The sequence below is a fragment of the Chanodichthys erythropterus genome, chromosome 12, assembly GCF_024489055.1.
Source record: "Chanodichthys erythropterus isolate Z2021 chromosome 12, ASM2448905v1, whole genome shotgun sequence".
NCBI classification, from domain to species: Eukaryota; Metazoa; Chordata; class Actinopteri; order Cypriniformes; family Xenocyprididae; genus Chanodichthys; species Chanodichthys erythropterus.
In genome coordinates this window covers 42843810-42867039 of record NC_090232.1, presented here as the reverse complement: position 1 = coordinate 42867039, position 23230 = coordinate 42843810, and the positions used below count along the sequence as shown (strand labels likewise).

At 36.0% G+C, this 23230-nt stretch overlaps 1 protein-coding gene across 3 annotated transcripts in view; it reads left to right on the top strand.

The window, feature by feature from the left end:
* abca1a (ATP-binding cassette, sub-family A (ABC1), member 1A) overlaps positions 1–23230 on the top strand; it is a 39309-nt gene that overhangs the window by 5724 nt on the left and 10355 nt on the right. The window contains exons 6-30 of one of the 3 annotated variants that reach the window (XM_067403172.1): positions 2476–2597; positions 4238–4429; positions 6812–6901; positions 11974–12217; positions 12299–12438; positions 13503–13619; positions 14428–14622; positions 15024–15229; positions 15339–15515; positions 16478–16700; positions 16781–17002; positions 17958–18162; positions 18256–18369; positions 18478–18649; positions 18742–18873; positions 18983–19122; positions 19224–19361; positions 19445–19677; positions 19800–19872; positions 21029–21231; positions 21333–21381; positions 21493–21597; positions 22260–22408; positions 22502–22626; positions 22708–22806. In XM_067403172.1, coding sequence (XP_067259273.1) covers positions 2476–2597; positions 4238–4429; positions 6812–6901; positions 11974–12217; positions 12299–12438; positions 13503–13619; positions 14428–14622; positions 15024–15229; positions 15339–15515; positions 16478–16700; positions 16781–17002; positions 17958–18162; positions 18256–18369; positions 18478–18649; positions 18742–18873; positions 18983–19122; positions 19224–19361; positions 19445–19677; positions 19800–19872; positions 21029–21231; positions 21333–21381; positions 21493–21597; positions 22260–22408; positions 22502–22626; positions 22708–22806 — 3865 coding nt within the window. Of the gene's footprint in view, positions 1–2475; positions 2598–4237; positions 4430–6811; positions 6902–11973; positions 12218–12298; positions 12439–13502; positions 13620–14427; positions 14623–15023; positions 15230–15338; positions 15516–16477; positions 16701–16780; positions 17003–17957; positions 18163–18255; positions 18370–18477; positions 18650–18741; positions 18874–18982; positions 19123–19223; positions 19362–19444; positions 19678–19799; positions 19873–21028; positions 21232–21332; positions 21382–21492; positions 21609–22249; positions 22409–22501; positions 22627–22707; positions 22807–23230 lie in introns of all 3 variants that reach the window. The other 2 variants (XM_067403170.1, XM_067403171.1) reach the window with 2 other exon arrangements.

Genomic DNA, 23230 nt, shown 5'->3' with positions numbered 1-23230 from the left:
GTTGAGAAAGATCTATATCAATTCCTCGCTTGGTATGCGGTTTCACAGTTTCTAAAGTCACTCTGCCACATTTTAGCATTATTTACTCGCCTAAATGCTTCAGTATTGGTTGATAACTAGCTGAGCTGGTGTGCTGTGAAGTTTAATTAGTGCGTTCCAACATCCTCATTCCCTATGGTCATCGGTGTACCCAATGAAATGGAAACACCTGAGGGATTCATGTGTCTGTTTCCTTGTCAGACATCCTGCTTAGGTGCGGTTCCTCAATTTAGGTTCAGGGTTGAACCTTAGCGTAGCTCTTCAAATAGAAAACATGTCCTGTTTTAGATGTTTGATTATTGAAGAGTAAAAAAGTTCATTTTTTTCTCTTGCTTAAGAGATATAGTGATAAGAGTGTTTTAGGTGGTTGCTTTGTAGCAATAGTATAAGCATTATATTCTGTTCTGATCCTATGGGATTTTTCGAGGTTTTTCGATGGACACTTGCAGAAACTATTCTTGCAAAACCAACTAATATTTACAATACACTTGCTTATAAATTGAAGTTTGTGTTCCTTATGTAGACAGATAACTCACTGTAATTATTGTTGAGAAAGGCTTGTGGGAGTTGCATCTACTCGTACAGTTGACAGCATTTAATTAATGTTCCCGGAGGGGCTGCTGTTTGCATCTGGGGCTTGAGGAATAGGATGCTTGCTTTGCCCACCATGGATTAGCAAGCCTCAAGAGCCAGTGGTTAAACATGATCATTTTATGCCGCAGAGAGACTCATGTGAGCTCTTTTTGAGGTTCTAGAACATTCCGCTGAAGAAGACTGAGGTATGATAACTCATCCCACCTGGTCAGAACTGCTCTGTGGTTTTGTTTGAGGTGATGCTATAGCAAAGAAAAATCACAAATGAGATCTCTTTGATATCGCAGTTGTTTCTTCTAGATGATTTACGCATTAAATGGAGATTTATGATAAGATCTCCTAATTCTCTGATTTTTCCTCTGAGGAAAAATGCAGTGAATGTGTCTCAATGCTGTTGAAACAAAGATTATTTGAGCGCATTTTACAAGAAAATACTGTTTCAGTCTTTCTACTTAATTATTTCATGCTTAATCCAGTGTTACTTTGTAATTTTTTCTTAAATAAAAATTATATTAAAGTAATTCCCACATCAATTTTTATTCAGCAAATGAGTTGCTTCTCAACTTTTGCCAGATCTCAGATGATGATCTGAGCTTTATTTGTTTTATAACTCTATACTCTGACTGTATGTCAGTAAATATCCTTTTTGTAGCTGTTTTTACTTTACTTTATTGATGTGAAACATCAAATGTCGAGGCTGTTCACATTAAACACTACACAAATTCTACTCCCTGCGCCCCCTGAAATCTTTTATAGCTCATTTCCCCAAAAATGTCCTGAATAGCAACAATAAGAACATGTGAAAAGTGCTCTGTGGTGATTTCAGAGAACTGGCTGAGGAATGACCTTTAGTTACCCCAGAGGAAAGAGACTGACTCAAACCAGTTCATACTGATGACTCTTCCGGAATGTTCTGACACGCAACACAATGAGCGCTGTGAAGAACACTGCTGTAGTCACTTTCTGGCTTTTGTTTTCCTTCCATCCTTTATTGTGGACATCTTGCATGATGAACTGGGAATTGAGAGCTAAATGGACAGTTCTCTCGTGACCTAACGCAATGCCTCGACTGCATTACCTCACTCGCTTTATCATTGTGTTGGGAATTGCAGTAGAGTAATACTTATCACAATGTTCTGAACGACACCCTTTGTTAAAAATAATAATATTCACAGTACAATTGTGAATGTGAATCACTGCTTTATGTAATGAATTCCATTAAAAACAGCAATTTTACCCCGTGTTAGTCAGCATGACTCTGATATGACTTTGTCAAACTCAAGTATATAAATTATATATAACCTTGCATACATAATTGATTTATGTATATTTAAATAAATAAATAAAAATATTTATATGATTATTTATTTTAGTTCTATTTTATTCAATCTACAAATAGCTTGTATAATATATACATTTCATTCATTAATACAGTTTAGTTTAAAAAATAGTATTAAAATATGACAAGATCTCAGAGATAAACTGTGTCAGAAAAAATGAATCTTAACTAAGCAAAACATGGTCAGGTCAAAGTGTCTGAATAATTTTTGGTTCCAAATTGTTATCAGTTTTACTGGCAGTCCACTGTATGAAGACTTTTTGGGTATAATATGTCACAGTTTAATTTATTTTGACATAAATGAACTATAATGTCCTGCACCCACTAGTAAAAATATATAAAAAATGTCTGAATAACTTTTGGTTTGACTGTATATATATATATATTATCATGCTGACTAATATATATTTCAAAGTGTTTTGTTGAATTCAATATTTAATTGCATTCATTGTATATGCCATTTTTGATATTTTTAGTCTTAAAAGGTTTTCTTTTTCTCCTAGGTTTCAAACTGAAGGACTTCCTCCATGATAATGAAACGTTGTCTGAGTTTCTCGAGAAAAATGCTACCCTGCCCAAGCATGCTGTGAGACAGATAGTGGAGGCTAACGTCAACTTGGAGAAGGTAAATGAATCATTCATGAGCTGGTTAAAAATCCTTCAACAACTAAAACATTAAAAAAAGGCCTCGAATCAACAGACATCAATTACTTTTTTTATGACTTTGTTTATTGTCTTTAGTTACCTTCGCTTAACATATTTTACCCTTTGTCTGGTGTAGTCAATAAATGGCAGTCTGTCATGTATCCTGAGACTGTTACGTAACATCTCTGGCTCGTACAGATATGAAGCGATCTGTTTTTCAAAGCCCCGTACATGCGTTCGTACGCTCTCACATGCAGATGACCTTGGTGTGTTGGGATAGGACTCGTTCGGACAGTCCCGGGCAGATGCTGCACATGACGGATCTCCTGCACAGCTGTACTGAGAGAGCTGTGCACGTGCTCCTGTGCGCTGGGTGGGGGTGTTTGGTTGGGGTTGAGTCACATGACTGTTGACCATCAGAGCTACGGCCACAGAGCAGTTCCTGGAAAAACTGAGATGGGGCGAGCGATTCTCAACACCTCTGACAGATGTGCTCCAAGATAGAGTCCGCTTAAAAATATCATGTTTTTTATCATTTAAAACAAGCTTTTTTCATACTATCTTTCTTTAAATACTATTAAATTCTAATAAAAATGACTAATATATATATATATATATATATTAGTATATTACCTTGGTGTGTTGGGATAGGACTCGTTCGGACAGTCCCGGGCAGATGCTGCACATGACGGATCTCCTGCACAGCTGTACTGAGAGAGCTGTGCACGTGCTCATATATATGTTTTTACTGTATATTTGATCAAATAAATGCAGCCTTGGTGAGCAGAAGAGACTTCTTTCAATAACATCAGAAATGTTAATGTATATGCATATAAGAATCTGAGATAGTTGTCTGAGGTCATACCTTAAGAGCTTCCCAAATTAGACTTTAATCATCTTCTGAGTACATCCTGATTGAATTATTGAGTGTAACGAGGCTCTGAGAGAGTGACAGAGCAGAAAGGGAGTCATCTTACAGAAAAGTAAAGAACAAGACTTTCACAAAAGAAAGAGCCTGTAATTATGCGATCACACAATGTTGTTTCTTACAATCATTCGCACTCACTCTAGAGATCTGAAGATTTAAAAGTGTCGTCTGAATACCAGATCTTCATGACCATAGAGCTGAACCAAACAGAACTGCAGATAATATCCTTTTAAACAGATTTTCCAAACACAGTTTTCCCTATCTACCATTGGTCAAAGAAACAGGTAGTCCCGCCTCCAACTCACACCATTGGTTGAGCGATAGAGGTTTGCCTGGTTACTAGCTAGCTTCAGCAGTTATATTCTGTAGCTACACCAAAATGGAGACTTAAAGCATCTTCAATTCTACTTGAAATACACTTTCATTCATATTCATATGGCATCTTCCTAGTTGCTCACTTGCACTTCAACCTCACAAATACATGCATTTACATTCATGCTTGATCTAGACTTTTGACATTTTTCTAAAGCTCTTGTGGAAAATATTATCATCAAACAACTGTTCAAGGTGAAGGATTGTCATTTAGGATCAGTGTATTACTGATTGTGATAAAACTTTTTGACAGTAAGTTTGAAAACATTGATCGCAGAGAGTTTGTTTATTTAGTTTCGACTGCTGTTTGTGATCTACAGGTGCTTATTAAAGGGTTTGGAGTTCATCTTAGAGACCTGTGCAATTCCACATCTCTGGAAGAATTCGTGACCATTGCCGATAAGGACGTGTCTCAGCTGACGCAAAACATCATCTGTCAATCACCTGCTGAATGGCTGAACAACGCAGAGAGCCACTTCCTGTCCAACTTAGACTTTCTGAAGCCAATACGGGTAAGTAAATGCAATTGTTAAATAACAACATGTTTATTGGACAAGTCTTATTTAGTTAATTCGTTGATGTTGCAAAAACTAGAATACAAGAATAGACAATTGTTCAGATGTTACTGATTGCTTGAGTGTTTTATGTCCCATATATTTCACATAAAAGTTGGTTACTGCACTTCAATAAACGCTACAGTAAGCACAGGAATTCGCCAGTTCAATAAACCAATTACACACAAACTAGGGCAAGTGTATATTCTTGGACCCAATGAACTTTGTCAGGTCTTCAAGCTTAACAAAATAACATTGTAGTCACATAATGGTCACTTTTACATAATTTGTTTATGAATCAGAATAATTATTTGAGCACATTTGTGCATGAAAAGGGAGCTGCAGTGGCTGTTAGCCAAGAGTCTTCACATATTGTTGTCTTTGTTTATGTTCGCTTTAGACTGAATGTTTTCTTTGTTTTTGAGTAATGAGATTTCAAGATGCCAGGTCACTACTATATTTGCACAGCAATTTAGTTATGCAAGCAAGGGGACAAAGAGATCTTTGACATTTTTCGTCTAAATCACGACAGTATAGCCTAGAGTTGCCACTGTATGTGGATCACACGCTAATTTACGTTGTCCTGTTAACAGCTTAAAACAACTTAAAACTTCACATGTACTTTACTGTAAACATACGCTGAAGAAAATGCAATGCTACAGTAAAAATCAAAGTGAAAAACACAGAAAAAAATGTCATGTTGCTTTCTATTTCACCACTTATATTATTATGATGATTATAAGTGCATTTTAAGGTAAAAACAGATTTTTGGTAGTTGGTATATTAACATAATGGGCCCTGTTTTAACGATCTGAGCGCATGGTCTAAAGCGCACAGCGCAAATGCACTTAGGGCTTGTCTGAATCCACTTTTGCTAGTTTAACGATGGTCGGCGTGCCTGGCGCATGGTCTAAAAGGGTTGTACCTATTCTCTTAATGAGTCATGGGTGTGTTTTGGGCGTAACGTGCAATAAACCAATCAGAGTCTCATCTCTCATTGCCTTTAAAAACCAGTTGCACCATGGCGGATTTGCTATTTATATGGCGGAATTTGCAAGCGGAAGAACTGAACGCTTCTCTAGCGAGGAACGGATCTAATTGTGTGTGAGAAAACGTGGGATAGACCAGGTTTCAGTTGGTCATTGGCGCAGTATATTTCAGTTGCCTCAAAATAGCAACACGCCAACAATGCACCTGAACAGACCAGCACAAAAACGGGCGCAAATGCATTTGCTATTTAAACAACATGGCGCAGGATGTGAAAATTATAACTGCATTAGGCTGAAACTAGCAAAAAACACTTGCATTGTGCCTGCCGACACATTGTGCCAGGTGTATGATATTGCACAAGTGTTAGGGCCCTATATCACTTAATGAAATATACGGTTTAAGTTGTAAAATATTCAGGTATTCTGAAATAACAGAAACATTGTCACAGTACTTTTTCATTGTGAAATTCTGGCAGCCACCACAGTAAAAGTTATCGTAATTTTAACTGTAAAAAAAATTAAAAATGCTATGGTAAAAACCTGTTAATTGGTTAACTGTAAGTCCCCTTACTCTATATGGTGAAAAACTGTAATTTAATCATTTTAGAGTGAATTAAATACTACTTAAATGTACAGTTTTTGGAGTGTAGTTTACAGTGAAAAACCATAACTTGACATTACCAGAATTCTCTGTGTTGCGTCTCAAATTTGATGTTTTTCATATAAATAATATGTTTGGTAACACTTTATTTTGGTGATTTAGTTATAAGTTACATGTACTTGCTATAGTCATAACAGTAAATTATGCATAATTACATGAAACTAACTCTAAACTAAACCTTAATCCCAATCCTATAGTAAGTACATGTTGTTAATTAATATTACTCAGTACTTAAATGGTTAAATACACTGTAACAAGTATAGCTTAAAATAAAGTGAAACCATTGGTTTCTTCTTAGTTTTTTTGTTATCAGTTATGTACATTAGAGTTTTATGTTGCATCTTGTTTAGTGCATTATTGTAGTTACCATGATGGTGTTTTGTATTGGTGTGCATGACACTGTCTGCATCTGCTTATATATTAGTATTTATTTCAGTTAATGAAAAAGCTACTTTGATTTATCATGTGTCTTTCTCTACCGCCTGTGTTTTTAAAGTGGTTGTTGGTATATTATAAATTTAAAAAACAGATTTTGTCATTTTGAGTATTAATGTTATTTCAGTTAATGAAATATGTGGTGGTAAAACTTAAAATGATGTTTTTTATATTGTTGTTGTTTATTTCACTGGATTTTGTGGTAAAATGTGTACAATGTCTCAATTCTTTTTTGCTTATGTTTTGGTCATGCAGAAAGATGTCAAGTCCGATCCAAAGATTATCCAGGATGTGTCTATAGCAACAGACAGCCTGCTGGAGAGTTTGGGAGCATTAGCGGTGGAGGTAAGCGCCCCCCCCAAAATATCCCTCACCCCAACTCTGGAGACCGAACTAGACACCAGAGTGAAGTGTTTAATTCCCATTCCAGCTTCCCAAATGATCTTATCCCGTATTAGACCAGTGGATCTGGATTAGTCACAAAACACAAATGGAAAAACAAGTCAAAATACTGATTAAAAATCAGTCTTTCTATAATGCTATAAGAATCAACTATTATCAATTATGATTATATAACAGGTTTTTGATGTCTAATATTCCAATCTGCTAGTCTCGGAAAAGCAACATTCAAACATTTTGTGCTTTGCATTGGGGCAAATGATAATCATTAAGCTTGTCGCATTGCCCCAAATCAGTATATAACAAGACACAAGACAAAATTCTGTTAATAAATAGCTTTTTCGGTTAGCATCCCAAACCTTTCTGTCCCTTTGAAACCAAGGAGCTGACGCATGACATTTTAGCTGTACACGGCCAACTCTAATATATTTGGTGTGCAGCGCTTAGAAACCAAACCTAAGTGTTAAGTGAGTTAGCAGCAGTAGATTGGCCCATCACAAGACTCCTAGTTCCTGCCAGCGCTGGGCAAAAGTGCAGAGCTCGACAAATGTTAAGTAACTTGCCTTTAGAAAGAAACATGGACACGTTTTTCCTTTCTCTTTTGTTTCCACCTCATCACACAGGGCATTTGTTCACAGGGAATGCGTCTTACAAGCAATCTCTTTCCAGTTAGGCACAGTTTTATCGTTTTAAACAGAAACAGAAATTGAGTCGACGCCGACGCTGCGCTGACCAGCATTAGTTCCTCTTTGTTCTCACGAGCTGTACACACGCAAGCTGAACTCCAGTAACCCTCACTTAAGTCAGCAGCAGAGAGGTTACTCCAGGTCGTGTTTTATTTCTCCAGTTACCCTGCCCTGATTGCATGTCTGTCTGGCCTCCAGGGCTTCCTCAGACACCTCATGATTACAGGTGACAGATATAACAATAGGCCTCTTCTATGGCTAGCAAGCACATGCAGAAAAGAGGGAATTGAGGAATCTTTCCCTAATGAGACCCCTGGATGATGTGGGCTAAGTGACTATGAGCTCATCCTTTCAGTGAAAATGTTATTTTAATTTTTAAGTTTTTATTTATAGTTTTTATTAATTTTATTTCATTTTTAGATTTAGTTATTTAATATTTCAAGTTAAACTAAATGAAAACAAGAACAACTAACTGAAATAAAATAAATTTAAAGTTTTTATGTTTTATTTGTTTTGTTTTTTTAAGTAACAGAAATAAAGTTGAAATCAAAATGGAGAATTCTTAATTTTGTTATGGAATATTGCAGTATTTATTATAAATGATATATGCGTGCCCATCATTATAAACTTTTGCCCTCACAATCTTAAATCAAAATAAATTCCCCTCGCCATTACATCATCAGACATCTATTCTCTGATGATGTACTTTCTGGCATGAGGGCGGGACAACCTGTCACTCACATGAGATCCTCCAATAGAAAACCACAACCATTCAATCAATTCCCCATCAACAAAATCAAGTCCCGCCCTATAGTTGTTCTCATTCCAGAAGCCGTTTCACTCGGATATACAGTACCTCACAATAGGGAAGAAAAGTCTATCGCAACATACGTTTCATGCTGACTTTATAGCTTTCCTGTAGCTCAGTGGTTAGAGCATGGCACTAGCAATGCCAAGGTCATGGGTTCGATCCCAGGGATTGCACATACTCAGATACAAATGTATAGCATAATGCAATGTAAGTCGCTTTGGATAAAAGCGTCTGCCAAATGCATAAATGTAAATGTAAATGTAAAGGTGCCCTAGAATTCAATATTGAATTTATATTGGCATAGTTGAATAACAAGAGTTCAGTACATGGAAAAGACATACAGTGAGTTTCAAACTCCATTGTTTCCTCCTTCTTATATAAATCTCATTAATAGACCTCTGAAGAACAGGCGAATCTCAACATAACACCGACTGTTACGTAACAGTCGGGGTGTACGCCCCCAATATTTGCATATGCCAGCTCATGTTCAAAGCATTAGACAAGGGCAGGACGTCTGGATCTGCACAGCTGGATCATCAGTCTAGGTAAGCAAGCAAGAACAATAGTGAAAAATGGCAGATGGAGCAATAATAACTGACATGATTCATGATAAAATGATCTTTTTAGTGATATTTATAAACTGTCTTTCTAAATGTTTCGTTAGCATGTTGCTAATGTACTGTTAAATGTGGTTAAAGTTACCATCGTTTATTACTGTATTCATGGAGACAAGAGCCGTCGCTATTTTCATTTTTAAACACTTGCAGTCTGTATAATTCATGAACACAACTTCATTCTTTATAAATCTCTCCAACAGTGTGTAATGTTAGCCTTAGCCACGCAGCACTATCAAACTCATTCAGAATCAAATGTAATACATACAAATAAATACCATACTTACATGATCCGATGTATGCAAGCAGCATGCATGACGAATATCTTGTAAAGATCCATTTTGAGGGTTATATTAGCTGTGTAGACTGTTTATGCTGTTCAAAGCAAGCTCCGGGGGAGGGGGAGCGGGAGATTTAAAGGGGCCGCAACCTATATATCGGTGCATAGTTAATGATGCCCCAAAATAGGCAGTTAAAAAAATGAATAAAAAAAAATCTATGGGGTATTTTGAGCTGAAAATTCACAGACACATTCAGGGGACACCTTAGACTTATATTACATCTTTTAAAAAGAAGTTCTAGGGCACCTTTAATTGTTTAAGTTGTAGTTTTAACAACAGTAATCCTGTCAATGTCTAGAAGAACTTTTCCTATCGGCTGAATTCATTCCCTGTTGAAGTGAACGGAAATTTGTGGATAAGCAAATTAACTCGTGTTCACGTCTCAGATGTGTTGATGGTGATTTTAGGAAATGCACGTGACAAAAGTGTTTACAGCCCTGTGAATCATATTGACTCATCATTTAAAAAACTGACTGACTATAACCCATCTACGCAAACATTCAAACAAACGCTTATGTAATGCGTGAAACCATCCATTTATTTCAGAATGAAATCACTCTCATTAGCAACATACCATAATTCTCAGAACCCATTTTCTTCCACATGCATCAATTAATGTGATGGATATGGCAGAATGTAGGTTATCGTGGTCTTTTGTCCTCTTGAGTTGTCTTCCGGTTTCATCAGGAGAATGCCCGATAGTAACCTCATCCCCGGCAGGCATGCGTGAGCGTGTTACAGCAGCGCCTCTGTTCAGCTTGCTGTCGGGCAAGTGGCACAAGATACTGTTTTCATAAACTCCCTTTCATTCCTCTCCAAGCACTGGATGACCCTAAAAACACATACATTCATCCTTTATTTTTTTTCTGCTTTTGTTCAGTTTTTTGCTCAGTACGTAAACATATTTAACTGTCATTATTTACTTATTTTCATGGCGCTAAAAACCTGCATTTTTGTATTTAGCTTTGTTCGTGGAACACAAAATGAGAATTTTAAATAAATACTCATGAAACTTTTTTACAGTCTGCCTTAGTCTGTATAGTGACTGTAAAGCTCAAGTTTCATTAAAACTTACTCTATTATGTAGAAGAGTATCGTGAGAAAGAGATCGAGTTTATTACCTGCATTCAGATTTAGCATTTTCCTTCAGGTCAGTCCTATGCTCATAATAAAAAATCTGTTTAAATGTCCGATGTATTATCTTGTCCTTTTAACAGTTAAGGGGTTTTCCTGTGACTGACAGCGCTAGTCAAAGCATTTGTCAGTTGCGTCTCGTTCCATGTTCACAACAATTCAATCTTTTCAATGTAAAATTCTTCGCTACTGACTGAAACACTCATAAAGACAGTCTTTGCTGCCATCTAATGGTGTAATAATGTAACTTCAGTTGCTGTTCACAGTCAGGGACTATTTTTTCTGGTGGAAGGAAAGCTTTTAATAAGAGTTTACTTCATGAAAGTTGCATTGATACATACTTTTGGCTTTAATATTTGTATTAAAGAGCTGTATTGTGAATAAGTCATGGCTGAAGCCGATGCAGGCGACAGAGTTGTGCCTAACAACGCCCTTCAGCCGTGACTTATTCGTGATACAGCACAGCCTCGAGTACCTTATTGCTTACTTATACGATGGAACAGACTGAAATATGAGTTCACTGAAAGTGAATGCAAATAAGAACATTATCAATCAATAACACCTTACATTGGGTTTGTTACTCACACAAGGCTCTTGAATGGCTTTACAAGACTGGAAGTATCATGCAAATTTCTCTTCTTGTATTTCACATTACAAAACAACATATATCATGACATGGGTGAGGAAATAATGACAAATATAAAAATAAACAATAACGATTGCGCAGTTAAGACCTCCAGAAGCATGACCTTAAGACCTCTAAATAAGCATGTATGTGTATTATTATTATGTTTGGGTTTAGTCACCATCAGTAACACCCTTCAGCTGACAGTGACAACACTTCATAACAATTACACCCTGTGACGCATAGAGATATAATGTCCAAATGCAGGCCGGCGCGTGAACTACACACTTCAAGATTTAAAAAAAAGACACTGAGGTTGCTTTCGTTTGGATTGGATAAACAAGATCATGTAACGGGACAGCAAGCGTTTGCAATTAGTATTAGTCTCTTTCCTGAAGCAGTTGTAACAATGAATGACGTACTTTGAAAGAACTGAATAAACACAGTCATTATATGACATCCGGTGTGCCTGTATGTTTGCGTTTGTTTTCCCGTCACTTGTTTCAAACAAGTCCTTAGCATAAGCAAACGTTTTGTGACGTTAGACAAGCTCTTTACTTACTTGATAATCTGCTGTGTTGTGAGGAAAGATGCATTTTTCTGATAAACCGAATGGCCTTCAAAACCTTCAATTTCATCTTGTTTGAAATTGTAATAATATGTCACAATATTACTGTATTTTTAATCAAATAACTACTGCCTTGGTGAGCAGAAGAGACTTATCGACCCCAAACTTGTGTAAAAAATATATAGTTTTTTTACTGAAAATGACTCTTAAGTGACAAAGCTTGTCTCATTGTTTCTCAGCTTGTGAGTATGAAGAGCTGGCGGGACATGCGCAACGAGATCCAGTACCTGACGGGCAACAGCACACAGTCCCCCAACCACATGTACCAGGCCGTATCCCGCATCGTCTGTGGCCACCCGGAGGGCGGAGGCCTGAAGATCAAGTCCCTCAACTGGTACGAGGATAACAACTACAAGGCTCTGTTTGGCAACTACGGCAACGACAACGACAGCGAGCCCGTTTCTGCTTACGACAACTCCTCTAGTGAGTGAACTCCTATTTCTCTCTTTTCCCGTAAATGAAAAATATGTCATGTACCTCGCTAACTTGTCATCTCTATATTAGCGCCCTACTGCAACAACGTGATGAAGGGCCTAGAGTCGAGTCCCATATCGCGAATGATTTGGAGGGCTCTGAAGCCGCTGCTCATGGGAAAGATCTTGTACACCCCAGACACTCCTGCCACCCAGAAGATCATACACGAGGTCAGGAGAACACTAATCAGTAGCACTGCCATTGAGGAGCATTACAAAAGCTCATTACTGTATGTTAAACTAGTGTCGACCAGGTTTCTGTGAAATACATACTCATTCTGTATTATTTCTATTTTCAATATTTTATTCTAATCATCAGATCATGTCTTGATGACACTAGTCACCAGAACTGTTATTTTATTATTATTATTTATATATTAGTGCTGTCAAATCGATTAATCGCTATTAATCACACACACACACATATATATATATATATATATATATATATATATATATATATATATATATATATATATGCTTGTGTACACACACTTATATTACACATTTACAACCTTTTATGTTCGATGCAATTAATTGCGATTAACGATGTGACAGCACTATTACATACTATTATAGTATTTATTAATGTGTTGAATCAGATTTTTTATATTTTTTTTTAATTTATTTTAAGTTTTAGTAATTTTGTCAGGTGCTTTAGTTGTTTTTAAATATTTATTTTTTGCTTTAGTTTATTTTTATTTATGTGTTATTCCTACTAAGTTTAGTAGTTCAACTTTAACTTATTTTAGTTCGATTAGTTGCCAAGTCAACATTTTGAATTTTCAATTAGAGTTATTCATCTAATTTTTTATATATTATTTAGATTTTATTTTAATTAATGAAAATATAACAAATGCAAAAATATTTAATAAATTTCCCGAAAAAAGTATGTATTCTGGACACTTGTTACTGCACAATATTTCAAAATAAACTTTTAAATGATTAATTCTAAATTTAATTTCATATAATATGTAGACACAATTTATATTCATCTACAAAGACAATTTTAAGTATTAAAGCAGAAACCTGTAGATCAAGGTTTTGAATAACACGAGAAATATAAATTCAGACAACTATGTCCATATTTGAGCAAATTTCTGAAGTATATACAATGTGTTTTATGTATTTTGTATGATATATCATTCCATCAATCCCCAGCAGTACCTTACAGTCCTCCAGCTGAAAGGCCTGGGTCTAGAGGACCATCCTAACTGTATCTCTATTTCTGTCAGGTCAATAAGACGTTTCAAGAGCTCGGCGTGCTCAGGGACCTCGGGGGCATGTGGGAAGAAATGAGACCGAAACTGTGGAACTTTATGGAGAACAGTGAGGAGATGGACCTAGTGCGGGTGCGTCACACACACACATGCATCTTTCTGAACACTAATATCCCTCCTGAAACAAAAGACACTTCCTGTTAGTCTGTTAGTCACTTCTGAGCACATGATTTTGTGCTAGGAGTAGCTCAAATTGTGCATTTCTCACTGCCACCTTTTGGATGTAAGCGGTACTGCATTTTAACCTCACTACTGAACTCACATGGCACACAACGTGTGGTGCTCTGCAGGATGCATACTTATTGGTGGAGATCGTCAAACCTTTGGAGTATTCTAAGGATCTATTTGTGCCTAAATGAATGAAAAAGTGTTACAATTGGTGTTTTACTGTCATAGGCACAAAATGCTGACTCTATGTGCATGACTTTCATGCAAGGTCGTGCTAAAAAAAAATACATTAAAATAAATAAATTAAAAAATAAAAATTAGATTAAAATAAGTAAATGAATAGTACATCTAACAATACAGTACATTATCTAACAATAATATTTTAGACATTTTTATAATCTTTATGATACAAATTTTTAACAGTATATAGTATACGGGTGTAAGTGTGTGATACAATAATAATAAAAAAGATATAGTTTTATTGACATTTAGTTTTTTTTTTTGTGAACATTTATTGATGCACTAGATTAAAATAAATAAATGAAAATAAATAAATATTTTCCAAATATTTTAGACATTTTTATGATATAAAGTATACCTACAGTTGTGTAATAAAATGTTTAAAAAATATTATTAATTATCACTAATTTATAGTACCAGAAGCAATGTTTTTGTATGTAACGATTAACTGAATGTCACTTTTCCTAAACAGACCCTCCTCCAGAACAACGCTAGCGCTCGCTTCTTTAATGCCAAGCTGAGCGGGACAGACTGGCGTGTTGAGGATGTGTCCAGCTTCTTGTCCAAGGCTTCAGAAGACACACGTCCTCATGGGACAGCCTACACGTGGAGAGAGGCGTTCAACGAGACGGATCAAGCCATCCAAACCATCTCTCGGTTCATGGAGGTGCGGATATACGCCCGTCTTCATTACATAAACCAAACTCCACTCATCCATCTAGGAATTTGTAATGTTGACTTAAAAGTCTCTTGATCTCATTATATTTGCCTTGACTGAAGGGCATGGATTACGTCTAGTCATCAGCAGTATTATGTGGGCGTCTTGTGATCTCTGCTAATTTTCTGGGTCAGTGTGTCGCCCTGTCAGAAAGAAACGGTTCTCAGTTCTCCACTAAATTACAGTAACAAATCAATTATACAGAAAACCACCAAAACAGGTCATTTCAGTTCAAAGTCGGCTGGATTGACTGATTATTTTGTGATTTATTGATTATCAGAATTGAGAATCATTGGGTCAACCTGTCTCTGAATTCTTTCTGATAAACTTTTCATTTTCCTCCCCTAAAGTGTGTGAACTTGGATAAGTTGGAGCCGGTGGCTAACGAAGAACGTTTGGTAAACAAGTCCATGCGTCTGCTGGATGATCGCAAGTTCTGGGCTGGAATAGTGTTTCCTGACATGCAGTCCAACACGTCTGATCTGCCGCCCAACATCAACTACAAGATACGCATGGACATTGATAATGTGGAGCGCACCAACAAGATCAAGGACGGGTATGATAAGCTACGTTTTTCTAATTATGCTACGAATACAGCTTCAGGATGGAGAAAATCCACAGGATTTGTACTTGTCATTGAGAGCTAACGCTTGTGTTTGCTGTAGATATTGGGATCCCGGTCCTCGAGCGGACCCCTTTGAGGATCTGCGGTACATCTGGGGCGGCTTCTCCTACCTGCAGGATGTGATTGAACACGGAATCATACGAGCTCTGACGGGCAGCAAGGAGAAAACTGGAGTTTACATCCAGCAGATGCCTTATCCCTGCTATGTGGACGATGTGTAAGAAATATCATGTTGCTGCCTTTAAATTAAATTATTACTCTGTGAATTCATGTTCAGGTTTCAAAAAACCAAATTTATACTGTGGAAAAACTAATTACATAAATATGCATAAAATATTATTTGAAAAATATTTAGTTCCTAATACCTTAAATTATTTTTTAGTATTGTTAGCTGTATTATTTATTTGTTTGTTTGTTTATTTATTTATTAACATATTTTTATTATTTAATAATACATTTTAAATATTTTTATTATTTTTATTTAAATATATTTATTTATATATTATAATCAATTTTTATTATTTGTTTTTATTATTTATTTAAATCTTTTTATTATTTGCATTTATTTGTTTGTTTATTTATTCTTTTAAATGTATTCTTCTAAATATGTATAGTTTATTGATTTATTTGTTTATATATTTTATTAATTTCATTTATTTTTATTTTAATATTTTATTTTATTTAAAATTTTTATTTATTTTTGATACAATTTTTATTAATTTCATAGGCAGCCGACTACTAAGTTATCATACCAACTGAAATGGAACCTCATAATTGACCAATTTGGTGTGCCATGCATTTGATTTCAGTAGAGTTTGGCATTAGCTTTGGTTTCTAACCAAAGAATGTGATACTATAATCATAAAAAGACTAATATTGTCAAAAGAATGGTGAATTATTCACTACACTGAGCTTATTTCAGTGCATTATGATTCTGTTTTTTATGGAAGCTTGTTTCCGCCACTAAATAAAAAAATTAAAAAGGTAATTGCGACTTTATATCTCACAATTCTGACTATATAACTCGCAATTGCGGGTTTAAATCTCGCAATTTTGAGAAAAAAGTCAGAATTTTTTTTATTTAGTGGTGGAAACAAGCTTCCATTGAGGCATCTTTTGGAACAGCCGTTATTTGTGTTCATGCTGAAGGTGTAACCCATCCTGTCTCCTCTGCCCTAGTTTCCTGCGGGTAATGAGCCGCTCCATGCCTCTGTTCATGACTCTGGCCTGGATGTACTCGGTGGCCATCATCATCAAGGGTGTGGTGTACGAGAAGGAAGCACGGCTCAAGGAGACCATGAGGATTATGGGTTTGGATAATGGCATCTTGTGGCTGAGCTGGTTCATCAGTAGTCTCATACCACTGCTCATCAGCGCCGCCCTACTGGTGCTCATCCTGAAGGTGCGTATTGCTCAGTTTGTCTATAAAAATATCACTCTAACAACAATTCAACATGGTTTTGTTTGTCATTGTCTGCTCAGATGGGGAATCTCCTGCCGTACAGCGACCCTGGCGTAGTCTACTTGTTCCTGGCCTCCTTTGCCGTAGTGACCATCATGCAGTGTTTCTTGATCAGCACGCTTTTCTCTCGCGCTAACCTCGCCGCGGCCTGCGGGGGCATCATATACTTCACCCTCTACCTTCCGTACGTGCTGTGCGTGGCCTGGCAGGATTACGTGGGCTTTGGTGCCAAAGTAGTAGTGGTGAGTGTGAATTATGTGAATGTTATTCATCTGCTTAGAAATGACCCTATGCCAGGGGGTTTTAATTATTTTTTGATGCCATGGACCCCCAAATATGATCATCCTCATGCGAGGCATCTATATAGTTTCTTCTATAAAGACCCAATATATACTGTGAAAAATTAATATTATAAAGATGTGTAAATCTGGAAAATATTTATTTTAGTTATTTTTTTACTGATTATAATACTGTAGTGATGTATTATTTATTTACTTATTCATTATAATGTAATTTGTATTTATTTATTTTAATCTAATTTTTATTTATGTATTTATTTTAATAGAATTTGTATTTATTTATGTACTTTTTATTTATTTACTAATTTAATTTAATAAAATGTTTTTATTATTGTTTATTTATTGACTTATTTTAACAATTTTCTCTTTATTTATTTTAATCTATTATTTACTTATTTTAATAAACAAACAAACAGATAAATAAATAAATTTAAATATTTATTTTCTAAGTAAATGTTCTACTCATTATACTACTGTACTCTTAGATGTATTATTTATTTACTTATTTATTTTAATGTAGTTTATATTTATTTTATCTATTTTTATCTCATATTTATTTATTATTTATTTAATATATTCTTTTTATTTATTGACTTATTTATTTTAACCTAATTGTTCTTAACTTATTTACTTTAATGCATTTTTTATTTATTTATTTGAATCTAATTTTTATTTACTAATTTATTTTAATACATTTATTTAAAATTTTTTAATTAAATTATTAATTTCTATTCAGTTAAATTAAGCAGATTTTTTACTCATTATAATACTGTACTGTTAGATGTAGTTTTATTCATTTATTTTTATCTTACTTTTTATTTAGTATTGTTATTATTTACAAAATTTTAAACCTCCATTTGACACGACATATTGAAGGCCTCTGTCTCTCTTTCCTCAGAGCCTCTTGTCTCCGGTGGCATTCGGCTTTGGCTGCGAGTACTTTGCTCTGTTCGAGGAGCAGGGTGTGGGCATACAGTGGAGTAACCTGCTCTCCAGCCCCATGCAGGAGGACAGCTACAATCTCACCACTTCCATCTCGCTCATGCTCTTCGACTCGGTGCTGTACGCCATCATGACCTGGTACATTGAAGCTGTGTTTCCAGGTAAGTGGCATTTGGTGAAGACGTAATTCATGCTTGCAAGATATTGGGTGGCTTTGTGAAGTTTCTCATGGTGTAACAACATCATTCTCACAGGCCAATATGGCATCCCACGTCCCTGGTACTTCCCTTTCACCAAGTCCTACTGGTGTGGAGAGAAATGTGGTTGGGTTACAGCAGCGCCGACCAACAAGAAAGAAAATGCTGAAGGTAAACCAAAAATCTAACATACTATAAATATAGTTCATTATTTTGACAGTACTGGGAAGGATATGTTGTGTGTAAAGACTCAAAGAAGCCGTTTGATTTATCTTCTAGCTGTATGCATTGAAGAGGAACCAGCCCACCTGGATCCAGGTGTTTACATCGAGAACCTGGTGAAGGTCTACAGCAATGGCAAACTGGCAGTGGATGGTTTGACTCTAGGTTTTTATGAGGGTCAGATCACCTCCTTCCTGGGTCACAATGGCGCTGGAAAAACCACAACCATGTAAGACAATTCAACACAAGATCTTAACAGCATCTGATGCTAATAATATGCTGCTGGTAATAAGATAAGCTCAATATTTTTTGCTTTCTTAGGTCTATCCTCACTGGCCTGTTCCCACCCACCTCGGGCACTGCTTACATCCAGGGCAAAGACATCCGCACCGATCTGAGCGCTATACGTCAAAACTTGGGCGTGTGTCCGCAGCATAACGTCCTCTTCAGCATGTACGTTGCCACCAGAAACACATTTTAGAAGCTTAGTTGTAATGTGTATGCCAAAATAATCGCTTACTAGCTCTAGATCCAGATTGTATTCTTCTCTTATGTGTTCCAGGCTCACCGTGGAGGAACACATCTGGTTTTATGCACGTCTGAAGGGTTTGCCTGAGGAGAAGGTGCAGTCGGAGATGGAGCAGATTGTGATGGACCTCGGCCTGCCTCATAAACGCAAATCGCGTAGCAACCAGCTCTCGGGTATGGAAATGATATTATGCAACAGCAGAGATTTTGCTCTACCATTTTTATAATTTTTTAGTGTTTCCCTTTATGCAAATTAATGGTTATGTACTTTATAGGAGGAATGCAGAGGAAGTTATCAGTAGCACTGGCGTTTGTTGGAGGGTCAAAGGTTGTGATCCTGGATGAACCGACTGCTGGAGTTGATCCTTACGCTCGCCGTGGCATCTGGGATCTGCTGCTGAAGTATCGTCCAGGTATAGGCGGATTTTGACTAAGCCAACATTGCCGTGTTTCTCTTCCTGAAACATTCCATTAAGCCGTATCGTTTTACCTTCAGGCCGCACGATCATCCTGTCCACCCACCACATGGACGAAGCTGATATCCTGGGGGATCGTATTGCCATCATCTCCCATGGGAAGCTGTGCTGTGTGGGTTCCTCTCTGTTCCTCAAGACCCAGCTGGGAACGGGATACTACCTGACGATGGTGAAGAAAGACTTTGATCTCTCCGCAAGCTCCTGCCGTACTTCCAGCAGCACCGTCTCCTATTCTAAAGGAAGTCTCAAGAAGGTAGGGAAGCTGATTAATATGCATTTTGACGGATGTGGAGAGGGTAATCTTCATATTTATATTACTCAGCCTATCTGAAGTTTTCTTGGTGCCATATTTTGTGATTTTCTTCGTCTCTGTAGGAGGACAGTGTATCTGAGAGCAGTTCTGATGCCGGGCTGGGCAGCGACCATGAAAGCGAAACCACCACCATAGGTATATGGCTGGGTTATTATCGTTAGGGATGTGTCCAAAGCCAAATACTTGACTCGGAAAGACACAGATAAAGAATAACACACTTAATAATGATAAAATATATGTTAATGCTTTTTCTTGGGGAAATGCAAATGTTTTGGAGCGAACACAAAAGGAAATTTCCTTACATCTCATATTTTTTCCCTCATCGTGTCCTTTTAAGGGCTCCGTAGAATGCAATATAATTATTATCCATGCCTTTCCAAGGTATTTGGCTTCAGACACATCACTATCAACTACAACTAAAACTATTAACCCTCTATGGTACGGTGTTGCCTCCAGGCAACATGGTCTATTTTAGTTTGTTTTTAATAAAATAAAGCACAAATTGATTGATCAAGCATATCTCAGGACAGAATAACTCAAATACTTATCAATAAAAGTGCAAAAAAGACCAAAACATAACCAACAGGGGTCCATTTTGTGTCCTGTTTCAGCACATGTGCACATATCACTTTTTTTTCTCTTTTTTTCTACATGAAAATGCCAAATGTTAAATTTTTTCCATTGTGGTACAATGTTTCCTCGAGGCAACAAACGTATAAAAATTAAATAAATTAAAAATTTATGAAAATGTTTATTGATATTGTTCCTGATATTGTTGTCATTAAGTGTCCAATTTTAAGCAGGAAAAACAACACAAATAATTTTTTCCCCATTGATATCATATTGCGTACCGTAGAGGGTTAAACAGATTTTTGAAATAAAGCTGAAAAAAAAAAAACTTAAAAAAAGTTAAACTTAAAAAGTTAAAGAAAAAATTGGAAATGCCACTTTGGCAACTAAATGAAATAAGTTTAAGCTGAAGCACTAAAATTACTAACAAAAATAGATAAAAACTAAAATTGATCTAAAAAATAAAAGTGAAATGAAGATAAATTAAAACTAAATAGTAATATTTAAAAAGGTAAAAGCACCACTGAAATTACACAGATTACTGAAAATGAATGAAAACTGAAAATATAAAGATCAAAAACTTAATAAACTTTAGTTAATAAACTTTTAAAGGGATAGTTCACCCAAAAATGAAAGTTATTTCATTATTTACCCTCATTTCGTATTAGTTTCTAATCACACATGTGTTTTGAATGCTCTCTTGTTTCTTTCCATATTCCAGATGTTTCCCTGATCTCCAATGTGATTTTCAAGCACGTCCCTACAGCCAGACTAGTTGAAGATATGGGTCACGAGATCATGTACGTTCTGCCTTACGAATCTGCCAAAGCCGGAGCGTTTGTTGAGCTCTTCCATGAGATCGACGACCGGCTCACCGACCTCGGCATTTCCAGCTATGGCATCTCTGACACCACGCTGGAAGAGGTAACATTACTGAATAAATGAAATATCTCTTTATTTAATTCCATTCATCCCATGCAAGAATGTGAATATACTTAATTTGTGTTTGTGATTATTTTGAGCAGATTTTCCTCAAAGTGGCAGAAGACAGCGGTGTTGATGCTGAAGTGTCAGGTAAAACAACTCATTTTTCTTTCATTGTTGTCAAATCTAGATGTAATCCAATAGTGTAGTACATGGATATCGATAAACACGTGAGTTACTATGTTTTATGTCGTCGATCAGATGGAACTCTACCTGCACGAAGGAACCGCAGACACGCTTTTGGTGACCATCAGAGCTGCCTGAAGCCTTTTACTGAAGACGACTTTGATTTTAATGACTCTGAAGGTGATCCAGGTACTTACTTTATCCATCCTTCATCCATCCCACTTATTTTGAATATTTTTTGATTTCTGAACCTTCATCTCATGTGTTCAAGATTAGATAAAGCCAGTTGATGTGAAGAGCTGTCTAGAGCTTACTGAATATTTACTATATTTTGATATTTATAATATTTTATAATTGTTGTGAATATTTGCAAAGTTTAATTTGGAGTTTGATCAAAATTTCTGTATCAATGAATCAATTTAAAACCAATTCAGTCATTAATTTATCTGCACTACTGAATAAATTGTGGAATAATTAAGATTTTTTTTTATGTTTTTAAAAGAAATTATGTTCACCAAGGCTGCATTAATATGATCAAAACAATAATATTATTAAATATTATTAAAATTTCAAATAACTGTTTTCTATTCAAATATATTGTAAACTGTAATTTATTCTCCTGAATTTTCAGCATCTTCAGTGTCACATGAACCTTCAGAAATCATTCTAATATAAAAATCTGCTGCTAAACCTTTGGACGATATTGTAAATAGATAAATATTATTGCTATATATTGTTATACTGATGCATATGAATGAAAATACAATCATATTCCTTGTTACATGGAAATGTCATATGGAAAACAATAAATTGTAACCTTTTCTCTTTTGGTGGACCTGCAGAATCACGTGAGACGGACTGGTTGGGCGGCGCTGATGGTAAAGGTTCGTACCAGGTGAAGGGCTGGAGTCTGAAGAGACAGCAGTTTGTGGCTTTGCTCTGGAAACGCTTCCTGTATGCCCGACGTTCCCGGAAAGGTTTCTTTGCTCAGGTATGTTATTCATGTAATATTTTATATTAAGATTTTCCTGTGTTGTCTGTTTGCAATTCCTAATGATGTCCTTAAAAAAACACATCATTCCAGATCGTGCTTCCTGCCGTGTTCGTGTGCATCGCTCTTGTCTTCAGTCTCATTGTCCCTCCTTTTGGAAAGTATCCTAGTCTCGCTCTGGAGCCCAGCATGTATGAGGAGCAGTTCTCCTTCTTCAGGTACACACTACCACCCACACACTGTCTGTGATTTAATTCCCATGATTCTTTGAGAGTCTATTAATTGCTTTCTCACTACAGCAATGATGCACCTGAGGACAGGCATACAAACGGGTTACTTGAAGCTCTAATGGACAGTCCAGCTTACAACGAGCAATGCACAGATCAGCAGAACGATGTGTGAGTCCTCAAACCTTTTCCTCATATCGCTTTGCTGTTGTCCACATTAAAAAGAGCAGCTTTTAAAAGCATCATTACATTCACAATTTACACTAGAAAAAAACGGTAACCAAAAAAATTATTATAACATCTAAATGAACTGGGTTTATTCAAGTCAAAAATTTTATTTTTGGTTTGTTTAAATCAAGTAAAAAGCAGCTATCCACTTTTTAAGTGTAGAAGATGCTTCTGTTTAATTGGGTCTTTAATTTTATTGACAATCGACTTTGAAAATTCCTATAATTAAAATCCCTGTTCTTTATTCCAGTTGTTTATATATAGAGGTATACAAATTTGACTATCCAAAAAGTTTAAAAAGTTTGAAATTTGTGGATTTTGAGAAAAATTGTTTTAGTGCAAGTGCAATTTGAATATATTTTTATTA